This window comes from Akebia trifoliata, chromosome 3 (assembly GCF_017979445.1).
Source record: "Akebia trifoliata isolate Shusen 1 chromosome 3, ASM1797944v1, whole genome shotgun sequence".
Classification (NCBI taxonomy): Eukaryota; Viridiplantae; Streptophyta; class Magnoliopsida; order Ranunculales; family Lardizabalaceae; genus Akebia; species Akebia trifoliata.
The window spans coordinates 45,717,400-45,731,308 of NC_141377.1; the positions used below are offsets into that span (position 1 = coordinate 45,717,400).

The 13,909-nt window shown below is 34.3% G+C and overlaps 1 protein-coding gene and 1 long non-coding RNA gene across 2 annotated transcripts; one reads left to right on the forward strand and one right to left on the reverse strand.

Moving 5' to 3' along the window:
* Nucleotides 1–3,971: 3,971 nt before the first annotated feature.
* On the forward strand, nt 3,972–5,390 carry LOC147407342 (Leucine carboxyl methyltransferase). The gene is made up of 2 exons (XM_086435861.1): nt 3,972–4,347; nt 4,674–5,390. The coding sequence occupies exons 1-2, from the start codon at nt 3,972–3,974 to the stop codon at nt 5,300–5,302; spliced, it is 1,005 nt and encodes a 334-aa protein (XP_086291987.1). The 3' UTR covers nt 5,303–5,390.
* Nucleotides 4,449–7,790, reverse strand: LOC147407343 (uncharacterized). Its single transcript, XR_015176769.1, has 2 exons — nt 7,382–7,790; nt 4,449–5,282 (listed from the first exon to the last, which is right to left on the reverse strand). It is a non-coding gene; the product is annotated as an uncharacterized LOC147407343 (long non-coding RNA).
* Between the last annotated feature and the right edge of the window lie 6,119 nt (nt 7,791–13,909).

Here is a 13,909-nt window from a genome sequence, read left to right on the forward strand (position 1 = left end):
TCATGTAGAAGTCCATGGGCCTATAAGTTTTTGGGCTTTTTCACTTATTGTCAAATGATTTTGAGTTAGACCTCCCAAATTTATCATGATATCAAAGTGAGCCTTTCTCTTCTCCATGTCGTTCAATTCATATCCCTATGTGCTTTAGTCCAGTCTAGCACACACATGTGGGGGCACGTTGAGTTTAGTCTCACATCTAAGACACTCATTGCCAATTGATTTTGAGTTGAAATCCCAAATTTATCAAAAAGGTTGGGATAGCATGTTTGTTTAGGATTTTTTATCACAAGCCTATTGTTCCCAATCCTTAATTCATTTGGGAGATTAATGTGTGACAAATAAAAAATAAATGGTGTTGCAATGGTTCTCTAAATAGATTAAAAGAGTGGGAATCCGTTTAAAGCACCCATGATATTAGAACTACATAGTAATTGCTTTGGTAACTAATCAAGTAAAAGCCCATTAATCTTGACCATTAAATTCATGAGCTGCAGCCCAATGATATCAGTAATTGTTGATCAGATCGATAGGATCATCAAAATTGTAACTGCATTTGCTGCACCTTCTTAGATAAAAAACTCTGATGCCAATGTATCCAATAAATACTGGAAACATGGAAATATTATGTAGCCGACCCACCACATTCAGTCCACTCGTTAGCATTTGGTAAGAGAGGATGACCTGACCTAACCTAACCTAACCACTCAGTTATTCTACTGGTTTGTGGAATTTGTTGTGTGCAACACAATACCACATGCATGCTGTGTCATACGCACAACTGTCTAAAGGATGGCACACTATGCGAATCAAAGAATATCCACTTTTTGTTGGGAACTGTTGATGTAGACCCAGGTTACCGAATGCTTAAATGGCCCTGCAACCTGAAAAAGTAACGTGGCAACCTCTTTTGGGCCAATAATTTGTTGTAAGATTCATAATTTTCCTCATTACTGTACTTTGTTAGGGGTAAGAATTGAACTCAAGACCTCTTAAGTATTATTAGTGCAGAGAATTTTTTATTTGGTGAAAATTAAAGCTAAAGAACTTTATTATTTTGTGTGTAAATTAAACCTGAAAGTCAAAGACTCTTATATTTTCTTGTTTACGAGAGTTGTAGAGATAACTCTTCAAAAATTTTAATTCCACATAAAATACATGCAGGAGTGATTTAATTAATAAAGGATCTCCTTCTCCCCTCTCTCTTGCTTGAATGCGAACGACAATGGGATTGCAACCCATTGTATTTGGAGTCAACCCACTAAAAAGTCTTTATGCACGCACACGCATGCCAAGCCGAACTTGGGTTTGTGTTTAATTGAAATTCTTTTTAATCAAAATTATTTTGTTATTTTTGTCTAATCTCGATCATTGTCATAATGTATTAGACCGTTGGGCTCATTAAATTACGTGACTATTGAATCTTGGAAATCAACCGTCAAAATCTTTTACATTGTAAATATAATCTTAAAAGAGCGCGAATTTGATTTTAAGAACAATGATTTCTCTGTATTGTAGTCACCAATAAGTTCTTTCAATTTTTCTTACTTTTACATTCTACAATTATTTAAGATCTATTAATTTCAAGAATAACAAGTCAAAATACACAACACAATTTGGATTAATTTTCTTTAAATTGATGATGAGAGGATGTCTTAGATTTTTTTTTTTCCTTTCTTTTTAGAGGTGTTGGAGTGACCTCAAGATTGCACTTGAAAAGTGTATAGGAACCATAACTGTTTTTTCACTCGTATCAGATGCTTTTTCACTCGAGATACGAGTGAACAAGCATCAATGATTCTTATACACTTTCACGTCAAGATGTGCCATGTGAGGTACAATCTTGAGGTCACTTCAGTATTATTCTTCTTTTTATCATAAAGCTCATACTCAAATGCCCGGTGATGAAAGCTATTTAAATGAAAATTTCTTCTTCTCTCCTTGGCAAAGGGATTCCTCTGGGAAATCTTTTTCCAATTGGAAGGTTTTAGTCTTTCAGTCTGGCCGATGGATTGAATCAAGTTGATTTTATGTACGGAGTATTTAAGGTCTATTGGTGAAATTTTAATAAATAAGTTGCCGTCAATGATCCCAGGTTCATGACATCATTCTTTCTTTTCCTACTTGGTTGTGTTTAGAAACCAGGGTCTTACTATAGTATTTGAAATAACGATAACAGGGGAAGGATATAAATTCGATCAGAGTTGAGCCAGCTCAACATAATCTATTGTCTTTTGACCCGATACTATCTAAAGTGACTTACCTGAATCTAAGGATGATTTATCCAAATCTAAAGATACTTTCTAAGGTGAAATGCAATTCAACTTAAGGGATTAAGATATTGGCTTAGTTAGTATGATCCCAGTTGAATCCAGATTTGGATCTTTATCAAAATCTAAATATGGATACACTTAGATCCAACCCATTTTATGTCCAAAAGAGGAACAGGAGATGTTTGTCGAGATTAAGGTAGGAGAACTCATATGTTTACCCACAATCCCAATCATGTAAACATTAAATCCAATGGTGAAGACAAAATATATATCTTTATCACATCTTCTTAAAATTTATCTTGACCGTTGGATTTTATGTTTATATGATCAATATTATAAGTGAATTTATGAGTTCATTTTCCTTGAGTCTAGAATCCTTACCCTTATAAAAAATACTGATATCTAATGGTCATAATTTAATCAAAAGGGTTAATAATGAGGTAACTTATTTGTGTAAACATTAAACAGTGACCAATAGACTAAAAAGTTGGGTTAGCCTGGCTAACTTTGTAAGATTTAAGATCATTGGGCAATCCAACACCACAACCATCTAGATTTCATGGCAAAACTCATACTAAAAAAAAAAAAAAAAAAACCTTTTTTGACTCGATCCAAAGTGTTAAAAATGGATGTACGCCAAACTCTTAAATTTAAAATTTAAATTCAAGGTTGGAAATGGTTTTTTTTTTCAAAGTTCTTAGAATTTGATCCTTTCCATCCTTGTGACATCAGATCATGGTTTTTGATGCCACACAAGGTGATGCGGTCAGGAAATTTTTTTACTTAGAAGAGAGTTTTTTCTAAAATAAAATAAGGGACCATGGAAGATCGTTGTGATCCACAACATCCAAATCAAATGATCATCTGACCTTCGGGCAAAAAAAGGTACATCGAAGCTTAGAGTACCACTTCCCATGGGATATTTCTGTCTAGCAAATTACCAAAGTTGTTGCTGATACAATTGGTAACTGCCAGACAAAATCAACGTTGTCCTAGAACTTTTCCAGTGTCCAATGAACGACTGGGATGGATCCATGTCTTCCCTAAGAAATCTCTTCCCATCTCAGCCGTTCATTGGAGAACCCCAGTATTTTTCCCAACAATAGAGGCCCTTTTAAGTCCTAAGATGAAAACAAGAACGTGCTTGACTACTAGTACAACATAAATCTCGGGACCCTTTTGTAATTATGCATATAATGGTTTGTATGTATTGGAGCTTTTTCTAGTTGTAGGGCCATTTTGTTGGTACTTTATCTGAACATCAAACGAAGTTAGAGGCTCTCCATCAAACAGACAGGCTTCCAAGAGAGCAGTACATGGTTCCTATCATTAAAGATTTTGGCAAATCCATTTTCAAGAGGAATCTCTAGGAGTATTCTCTCATCTCAGCCATTCGTTTGTTAGGGAGCCTCAAACGATCCTTTTTGTTATTTCCACTTTAAAAGTAAGGATTGGTTGGTTCTTAGTTCACTTTAAGAGAGAGAGAAAGAGACTAACCATAATGATGGTCGTGGACTGATAGCCTCCCTTCACAATGCAGCACAGAACTTGGATGTGTTAGTTTCCAGACGTTGTGTTGTGTGTGGCTCTCTTTTCTTATCCCCTCCCAATCCCTCAAATATATATATTTGATGCATTATCTCTTTCACTCCCTCCTCTCTTTTATGTAAAATTCTGTGATATTGAATCCCCTTGTGAGACATGTCTGAACAAGAAAATGGAACACCCGAAGTGTGTTTCGAGCTGAAGCTTCCCGACTTGCTTATGTCAGACACAATTAGAGCACTCCATGCATCCATTGACGACGAGTGGGATTCACTCCAACGCTCAGCATGTCAAACTGCAGCGGGAAGAGCTTTGTGGAAGCATGTGATCCATGATCCGGTCGCAGAGGTACTCGCGGGAGAGAAATATTTGAGAAGTCTTCATGAGAAGATTAAGAAAGATCGACTCAACAATGCCCCTGAAGTATCGGGGATTATTCTTGCAGTTCGCACACTCTGGTTCGATTCAAAGATTGAGGCTGCTCTCAATTCCTTTAATGGTGAAGAACCCCAAGTTGTTCTCTTGGGTGCAGGTTGGTCATTGGCTCTATCCCACTAATACTTGAATTTATAAAGTATTCCATCGTTTGAATTAAGTAAAAAATTTAATTCAAACCTGGTGTTGACACAAGAATTTTTAAAACTTATAAATTTTATATGCTATAGCAACAGATAACAGAGAAATTTTAAAATTTTCAAGTAATCAAAATCCTGACTCTGTCCCTGATTCAAACCCAAGTTGTTCCCTGTTTAGGACAAGAATCACACAGTTGGAAATCTTGATTCAAGTGTTTCAAGGTAAAATGCTCGTACAAAACCGTGTTTAAAGTTCAATTTTTAAATTCTTCTCTATGATTAGGAATGGATGCAAGGGCATACCGACTGAGCTGCTTGAAAGAAAGCAACATATTTGAGGTTGATTTCCCGAAGCTCTTGCAAATGAAGGCCACTCTTATACAGGCAGTAATGGGGTCTGACAATGAGCACCAACAACTAACGATGAAGGCCAAATCTTTGACCAGGGTAGCAGCCGATATCAGAGACAATGATTGGATTGAGAAGCTTCGGAGATCAGGATACATTCCAGAAAGAAATACAATATGGGTACTTGAAGGTATCCTTTATTACCTCTCCCATCTCCAAGCTATGCAAGTACTGGAGACCATAGCTGCTACCTGTTCTTTGACACACACGGTCCTCCTAGCAGACTTCATGAACAAGTCCTCAACCACACTTGCCCATTCCACCTTTCATTTCTATAGCGATTGGCCTGATCATCTCCTTCCCTCTCTGGGATTTACTGACGTTAACCTATCACAAATTGGAGACCCAGATGCCCATTTTGGGCTCATGCACGATCCCGTAAATCTATTCAACAAGCTCCGCAACTTGCCCAGGTCAGTCCAAGCTCATCCAGATGATGGAACACCATGCTGTCGGCTTTATTTGGTGAAGGCCTCAGGCTCCCCTGACCATACCATTCCATAGAAGGCCAACAACATTAAAAATATATATACATATATATGTATACCATACATTGGTTTTTGATTTTAAGATATAGTTCCAAGTTTAGCAATTGTTGTTATTCTTCTTTTAAGAATACAGAATGTATTTATATGAAAAAATCACCCCCACAAAATTGAATGGTTTAATGATTCAGTAAGCTAGTAACTAAAATATTTTCGGAGATTTATTTTTACATGGTGGACTCGTTTTCTGATAATGAAGCTACTATAGAGGATGGATTCTTTCCTAAGGATTCCTTGTTCTTTAGCTCAGAAGCATAAAAAGTTCAAAACTACAAATAGAAAAAAAAAAGTATGAGAGCAAGTATAGTAACACATGCTTTGTTGATGTCCTGGATGTGATTCTCTTTATCAAATGATGGAGATCGCTTTTAAATACTCTTTACCTACCCACTCAGATCTTCTTGTTGTGGATCGATTGACCAAATTGGATGTTCAGTTTCAATACACAATGCAGGATCGTATGCCCATCATCCTACCCAAATGGGAAAACACGAGAAAGAATAGAAAGGAAAAAATGTACACTACCATCCAAGAAGAAATCATTCTGAATATCAGCTTAATAGTCACTGAAGGACCATAGTTCTCTTATGGAAGGAAAGGGTAACAATCAGACCTCAACATAATCCTTGTTACCTTGCTCAAACTAGTGAAGAGAGTATATGGTATCCATGAGTACATATGTCACCTTCTGCCCCCAGCAATGAAAATGTAAGTACGAATCATGTTAGGAAGATCAAAGGGCTTTTGGCTTCAATGAAGCGGAGGCAGGTTTCAGAGAAATGATAATATATGTTAGCTTTGTTATCTAACTCCCCAAAATCTACACAAGAAAACTATGGTTTTCGAGAGAAGATCATGTAAAAGAATTCCAATGTCAAAGAAGTTGCACGCACATATTTGTCACCTGGATGATATGCTAAGTTTGGCTGAAGTCAGTTTTAAATACGAATTGTGGATAAAAATAAATCAAGTCAATGATTGACATAACTCAAGTCAGAACTAGACAAAGGAACATTAACTTCTCAGATGAAAGTGATAAAAATAAACAATGCATCTAAGCAACAGTTAGACAAAATCTTGACTTATGATCATCTAATCAGTAGAGGAATGATTTCTATGCCTAATTTCTAAGTTATATGTAAGGTTACTGGGGAATCGGTAGATCATTTGTTGCTTCATTGTTCTTTTGCAAGGGAAATTCAGTCTCACTTACTTGGTTTGTTCCATACACAATGGGTTTTTCATAATTCTGTCCTATCATTGTTCCAAAGTTGGAAGCCTATGACCTTTCCGACACACATACACATACTATATTAGGTATAATTTTCCATGCATTAAGGGATGTATCAATAGATAGGTAGATAAAAATAGCATAAATTATATTGTGTAATGGATGTTAAGCCATAAGACAAATGAAATTCTAGTTTCCACATGGTAGACAATCCTCATGTCATGCAACTTAATCACAGTGTATTTGTGATTTCTGACATAACAAACTGTAAAATGGTCTTAGCTTTTTTTATGGGCATAAAAAAGTCATAGTTAACAGATAATATTTTTATGACAATGTAGTCTATCATCATCATCATCAAGCCTTAACTCAAAATTTTGGGATTGGCTGAACAAATCACACCCCTCCATTCCATTCTCTCTAATCCGATAGCCATGTTCTTGTAAATTCAAGTTATGTCATATCTGATCTCACTAACTCAATTTTAGACCCTTCAACTAGATAATTCCTTCTAACGGTTATAAAATAAGATGCATCATATTATGATACATGAGATACATTGTATCATTGTCAATGTATATCATCATATTTGAAGGTTGTGATGAAGAATCCTTATCTCTACTATAATCGATCTATGAACATTTTTTCCTTGTTTACAACAAAAAATTCAGTTCCATCAAGAATAGCCAGCCTTACAATTTCCTTATAATTTTTTTTTTTTTTGATTGGGATCGGTTCAGTTGAGACTTTGCATTCCACCTACCTCATCAGAAAGAAAAAAAAAAAATTAACAGACAAAAGAAAAACCAGGAATCGGAGGCTTGCTTGAAATGAAATAAGAGACTTCCTCTCCTGCAGAACGCAATCCCTTGGAGCAGATCTCAGAAGTCTCATAACTTCACCTAAGTCCTTTGTATAACCAGAATGGCTCACCGCTACCAAATCTGTCGAATTAAGCTTGAAATCAGAGAAAAAAACCTTAGAGAGAGAGGCGTACAAATGCCCATGGAGAACAAGGTCAGAATTGTGAGAATCGCAGTAAATCCTGTGTCACGTCAGCATTAGTGTATGTGCATACCCTTCAGGTTTTGGGCGAGCACACGACCAAGATACCTATGTTTTTAAACTATTGAAATACCCCTTGACCTGGGTCTTGTATTAAACTAGTGAAAACGACGTAAATACCCTCATCTTCAATTGTAACAATACTAAGAGTAGGAACACCTCGATCTGAAGTCCATCATCTTCAAACTCCATTATAAATATTTTACCCACATGTTCAACCACTAGTTCCATTTCCTTAAACCTTAAGAATAAGTTTGAAGATGAAGGTATTTTTTTTCTTTTTTTTTGGTAGAAAGCAATTTCTTTATTCTTTTTAAAAAGTTCAAATTTTTAGTTTTTAAAATTTTTTTTTTTAAGTTAATCCTAACAAACTGTTTTTTAAAAAAAGCTTTTTTAACCTTTAAAAATTAAAAATGTTACCTTTTTTTTTAAGTGTATCTAAAAGGGCTCGATTAGAGATTAAAAAGTAAGACCGGATTCAGGTTGAGCCTTGTTGATCCCTAATATATATTCTTAAAGAAGTGGGTTGTACCTTACATCAATCCTAGGGGTGCAACTTGGTCGGTTCAAACCGAGAACCAAACCAAACCGATGGTTTTGAGGTGGTTCGGTTTGGTGTGGAACAAGTTGCGATCCGGTTCCAAGTTACAAAAATGGAAAACCGATCAATTTGGTTCGGTCCTCGGATCAAGCTTGTATAGAACCGAACCAAACTGAGAATCGAACCCCTATGCAATAAATAAATATATATGTATATAATAATTATTATGAATTATTTACGAGTTATTACATAGATTAGTGATCTTTTATGGATAAACTAATGATTTTTTATGGATAGATTTGTGATTTATTATATGAAATTTTATGTTTATTTTTTCATTAAAAAATATTACTTATAATTTATAAAATATTTGCAATCCGAGGAACCGAACCGAATCAAACAGGCTTTAATTTGATTTGGGTTGGTTTGGTTCCAATGGAATTTGGTTCGGATCTGGTTCTTATTTAGTGGGAACGACCTATGTTGGTTCGGTTCCAATTTGACCTCAAAAACCGAACCGAAGCAAGTTGCACCCCTAATCAATCCTACACCCATATTTAGGCTTAAATTTGTTAAAGTCCAAACCCAACCCTAATGGGGTTTGAGTTGATTATTGAGATCCATGCGGGCTTACCCAAGGGGAATATGCTAACGCATAACTAGTTATCCTCGCTAACACACTTAAGATATGTATTGAAATACTTAAGGAGCTCATTGGCTATGGATTGAGAATTAGGGTCAAGATAATAAAGGAGTCCACGTTGGTCGTCAAAGGGATTACAACGCTCTTGTCATCCCTAGTCACCAAACATTCCACGAACGACATTTTTGGTATCATCGGTTCATTATAATAGAAACGAAGTGAAACGACTGTTGTGTAATTGTCTTATATTCTGTTTTCTTGTTTTGTGGTACGAAAAATGAAATTGTGTAATAATTTCTTTTGGATTTTTTTTTTTTTTTCTTGAGTTTCTATTTTTGGCGAGATAGACAAGTTTTAGTAACTTCCAATTTTGTAAATAAAGGTATCTAGGGTTGTGAAAACTCAAGGGGAATAGTGATTATTTTTTTAATCTAATTCATAAACATAGTCGCACTGCCAAGCTACATAAATTCTTCTATTTGTGTGATTCCTTGTGTCTTTTTTTGCCATTTCATTTGTTTTTTTTTTTTTTTTCACAAATTGGTCTCAGAGTCATAAAGATCGTCCAGATGACAACGAAGAGTCCGAACACGAAATTTGAGGTCGAGAGATTTGAAGGGAGTGGTAATTTCAATCCGTGGCAAAGAATGGTAAATGATGTCTTGGTTCAACAAGGCATGAGTAGGGTGTTGAAAGGGAAATCTGGTAAACAGGAAAATAAGGATGTAGATTGGAAATATATTGAGGTAGTACCAACAAGTTATTTCTGCAAAGGCAATTATTTGCCTTGAAGATGAGATATGGTGTGAATCTCCTGGAATACATGAATGAATTTAATCAGATATTAGATGCACAAAATTGGAGGAAAAAGACAAGGCTATTATTGCTTCTTACCTCACTTTCACATTCTTACAACAATTTAGTGACGATGCTTCTTTACGAAAAATATATAGTGAAGCTAGAAGATTTTAAAGCAACACTCCTATCAAACGATATAAGAAAGATGCCCAACCATGAAGGTAATTGTCAAATGTTGATTATTCGTGGAGGAAATCGACAATAAAGAATTTTGGATAAAGGATTTACAAATTGCAAGAGTAGATCCAAATTGAAAGGGAAGACCAACATACAATATTACTATTGCAAGGAATATGATCACATCAATAGTGATTGACTGCCTCATGCGAAAAAAAATAAGAAAGAAAGTAGGGATGATTCTGGTAGTACAACCATTGCAGTAGAGAATGAAGGTGAATGTGAAAATTACTACAGAGATATTTACACAATTTCCAAAGATATGTAAACTTTTTATCATGATAAGTGGATATTAGATTCAGGTTTTTATGTCCATATATGCTCAAAAAATGAATATTTTGATATAGGAAGACATATGGTCTATCCTTGGGCAATGGATTGGGTTGTAATATCATGAGAGTTGGTACAATAAAGATAAAAATGTTTGAGAGAATAGTACATACTTTGGATAGTGTAGCTTTTGTCCCAAAGATGTAGAAAAATCTAATATTACTTGGTAAGTTAGTGTAGGGATGGCAATTTTACGATGTCTTGCCAGTGCCCCGCCCTTGTTGGGTCGGGTTTTTGCACTTTTAAACGGTTTTGGGGTAGTTTTGGTATTAAAAATGGAAAACCGATTTGATTTCGAGGCAATGATGCTTTTGATATTCCCGTCCTGCCTCGATATATTACACCTCAATTTCTTAAATTATTTATCACACCCCAATTAAAGATTAAAACACACCATTCAAACATTACAAAGTATTGGCTCAAATTATTATCTCAATATTCCAAAACATTATACCACTCATTCAAACATTTTCAATAGTTGTTTATAATTTTGATTAGGCTCATATTAAATCTTAAACCTCAAAAAATAGAACCCTAAGGGAAAAAAAAATGAGAGAGAGCTTTTATTGGCATCCCAATTTTTACTTGTTGGCGAGTTGCTCCTTCGAAAGGGTGGAATGGGTTTTAGAAAAACTATTAGGGGTGGGGGTTTAGTTAAAATTGACCTTAACCCGCCTCGTTGTCACTCTATGGGTTTTAAGTATTCAACTAGAGATAGAGTTACAAAAATCACACATGGTTACATGGTCCTAATTAGGGGAGAAAGTATGGTGAGCTGTATTTTCTGGTGGAAATACACTATGTAGTATTTCAAAGACCTCAACGAAAAAATGGAAGTCGGGTATATAAAAATAGTAGACGTCAACAAAGAATCTCTTTCATAGATGGGGTGGAGACAAATTTGAGTTTCTAAGTTACAAATGATCGTGAGGAAGTTCCTAAGGTTCGAGAAGATGAGTCGAGGTGCCTTTCTGGAATGGATTAGGCAGTCATCTTGGGACAATTACACATATACATTGGTCATATGATTGAGTCAAGGTGGATCGAGATGATTGATAATGTGTATAGTTGGTGGTTCTTAAATGCCAATAATTGTTTGTGATGTTAATAGACAGGTGATTGATTCGAGTTGATTCAAGTTTAAAGTGAAGTTGCATCCCAAGCACAGGTGATGCAAAACTTGTTGTAGAAAACATATGTAATCCCTTTCCAAGGTGGTTTTGGTATTTAAGCCAAGGTAGAATGATGAGCACATATGACATGTTATTGTCGGTGGGATAAAATTAAAACCAAGGTGGAAATTGTTGTGTATTACAGATCTATAAGACTATAAAAACTCAAGGGGAAAATAGTGATTGTTCTTGATCTGATCCGTGAACTTATGCACACTTCTCTTTCTTACTTTGTTTATTTTTTCACAATGAACTAGGTATTTGAAAACGTCTTGACACTTTTACTAAATAATAAAAAGGGTCTAATGAATACTGAGAAATTTTTAGGGAATGGGGAGTCGTTGCCTAAATTGGTTTAAGAACTATAGATAACTCCAAAAATGGATCGAGTTGGTTCACTGATAAGAAACTAGGGTAAGGGGTTAGATTATAGGTTTCAAAAGGTGTTAGGTATCGAACCCACCCGATCGAGATGATCGGTCTCTACTATGATCTAAGAAAATCCTTAGGTCAAGATAAGAAGACTATGGTCCAATCATTATCATTACTTTATGTTGAGGTAGAATAATAAATCCTATGGCTTATATTCTCTAAAAATTGAAATTACATAACTCCTCAAATTCCGCACACAATGACAGAACACAGACAATTTGAGAAATGCCCGAAATCATCCGATAACATAATGTTCACGTGAAAAGTCTTTATAAGAATGAAATTTAATTAAAATACTACGTATAATAAATAATTTTCAAATTGAAAATATTTACAATATGCATAAATAATCCCCAAATTAATTATTTGACACATACATGAGCATTTACCCAATTGATAAAAAGGTCATCACATACTCAATTAATTTTCAAAACGATAAATGTCCTTGCATGTATGAAAATTTTCCGGATTAGTAAATGTCATCTTGTGTGTAAAAAATTCCAAATTTGGTAAGAATTCATAATATGAATAAATTCCAAATCGATAAAATTCACGTGAATAAAATTTTCAAAACCGACAAAAAATTTCAAATCGATAAGTGTATCATCAAATATAGAAAATTTCTAAATTGATAAAGATTATCACATGCTATAAATTTCAAAATCGGTACATATAAAATAATGAATTAATGAACATATCATGTAAGTAAAATTTTCAAATCAGCAAGTATGCCACGTGAATGAACTATCAAATTAATGAACATATCATACACACACCCACAAAAAAAATATGTTGAAATGTTCATATTTGAACGCATATTGACCAACTATCATCGTGCGTATAATAATTTCTTAATAGTCAAATAATATTGCACATATGAACCAACAAATCAATTAAATATTGACACATACACTAAGCATACAAAAACGATTTTTGCATGATTCAAATCTTACCATATCAAAATAAATGATCATGAATTATTGAGAAAATAATATTGTCAATGAAATAACTCGAGGTAAACTAAGACTTCCAAGTGACCAAAAATTTAAAAAGAAAAAAAGGGAAAAAAAAAATAAAAATAAATAAATAAATAAATGGTAAATGATAGAAAAGATGAAGAGAAAGTTAAAAATAAAATAAATGAATGAAACAAAAATCAAAAGAAAAAGACGGAAAAAGAATATAAAAATAAATAAATAAATGGTAAATGATAGAAAATATGAGGAGAAAGTTAAAAATAAAATAAATGAATGAAACAAAAAAAGATATTTTTGAGATATTTCGGAAGTGTTGGACCCACGAGACGTATTTTTGTCATTTTATCAATTTTGTGAATTTCGTCATGCGACTTTTTTGTGTCCCAATATAATAATTTATAAATCTCAATGACTCATTTTCCTAACTTTGTGAGATCTCTAGGTTATTGAAATGCATGATGAACCTAATCGCGCGTACTTGTAAATTGAGTGTATGGTGTATTGATCTTAAGTATGCGTAATTCTATATCGAGTGTTCAAAGGAAAGAAGAGGAAAAATTAGAAAGATTGGAAGAAGGTAAAAATGGAAGATGATCTCTCATAAACATCTGAAATTCGCATAACTTGTGTTCATCATTAAGAATCCACAACAACCAAGTGACGAATTATCGAATCGGGCATAAGCAAAAATGTGATGTCTACAATATTCTTTTAATGTTCCTGATTACATTTAATCAAGACTCGGACACTTATATCTCAAGAATATCCTCGAGGGCTTGATACCATTTTGTACAAGGCCAAACACGTCAATAGAAAGAACACTTATATCGAATCTTATTTGATATTTTTCTTCTTCTTCCATACTCATTCCTCTTTCATATCAAAATTGGTTGTAGGGTAGTTTGCATTATTCTTCTTATCCATGAATCACTATTACCTTTTTTCTTATTTGTATCTGCGAACGGTGTCCATGAGGATTCCGTGATTTTGATTGTAGAATGATTAGTTGAACCTCACCTCTTAATCTGGACGTGGTTAGGAAATTCCAACAATCAAACGAAAAGAAATCAAATGAAATTTCATTCGATAAGTCAGTACTGCATTCTCTAACATAAATTTGAAGGTACTTACTGGATCAAT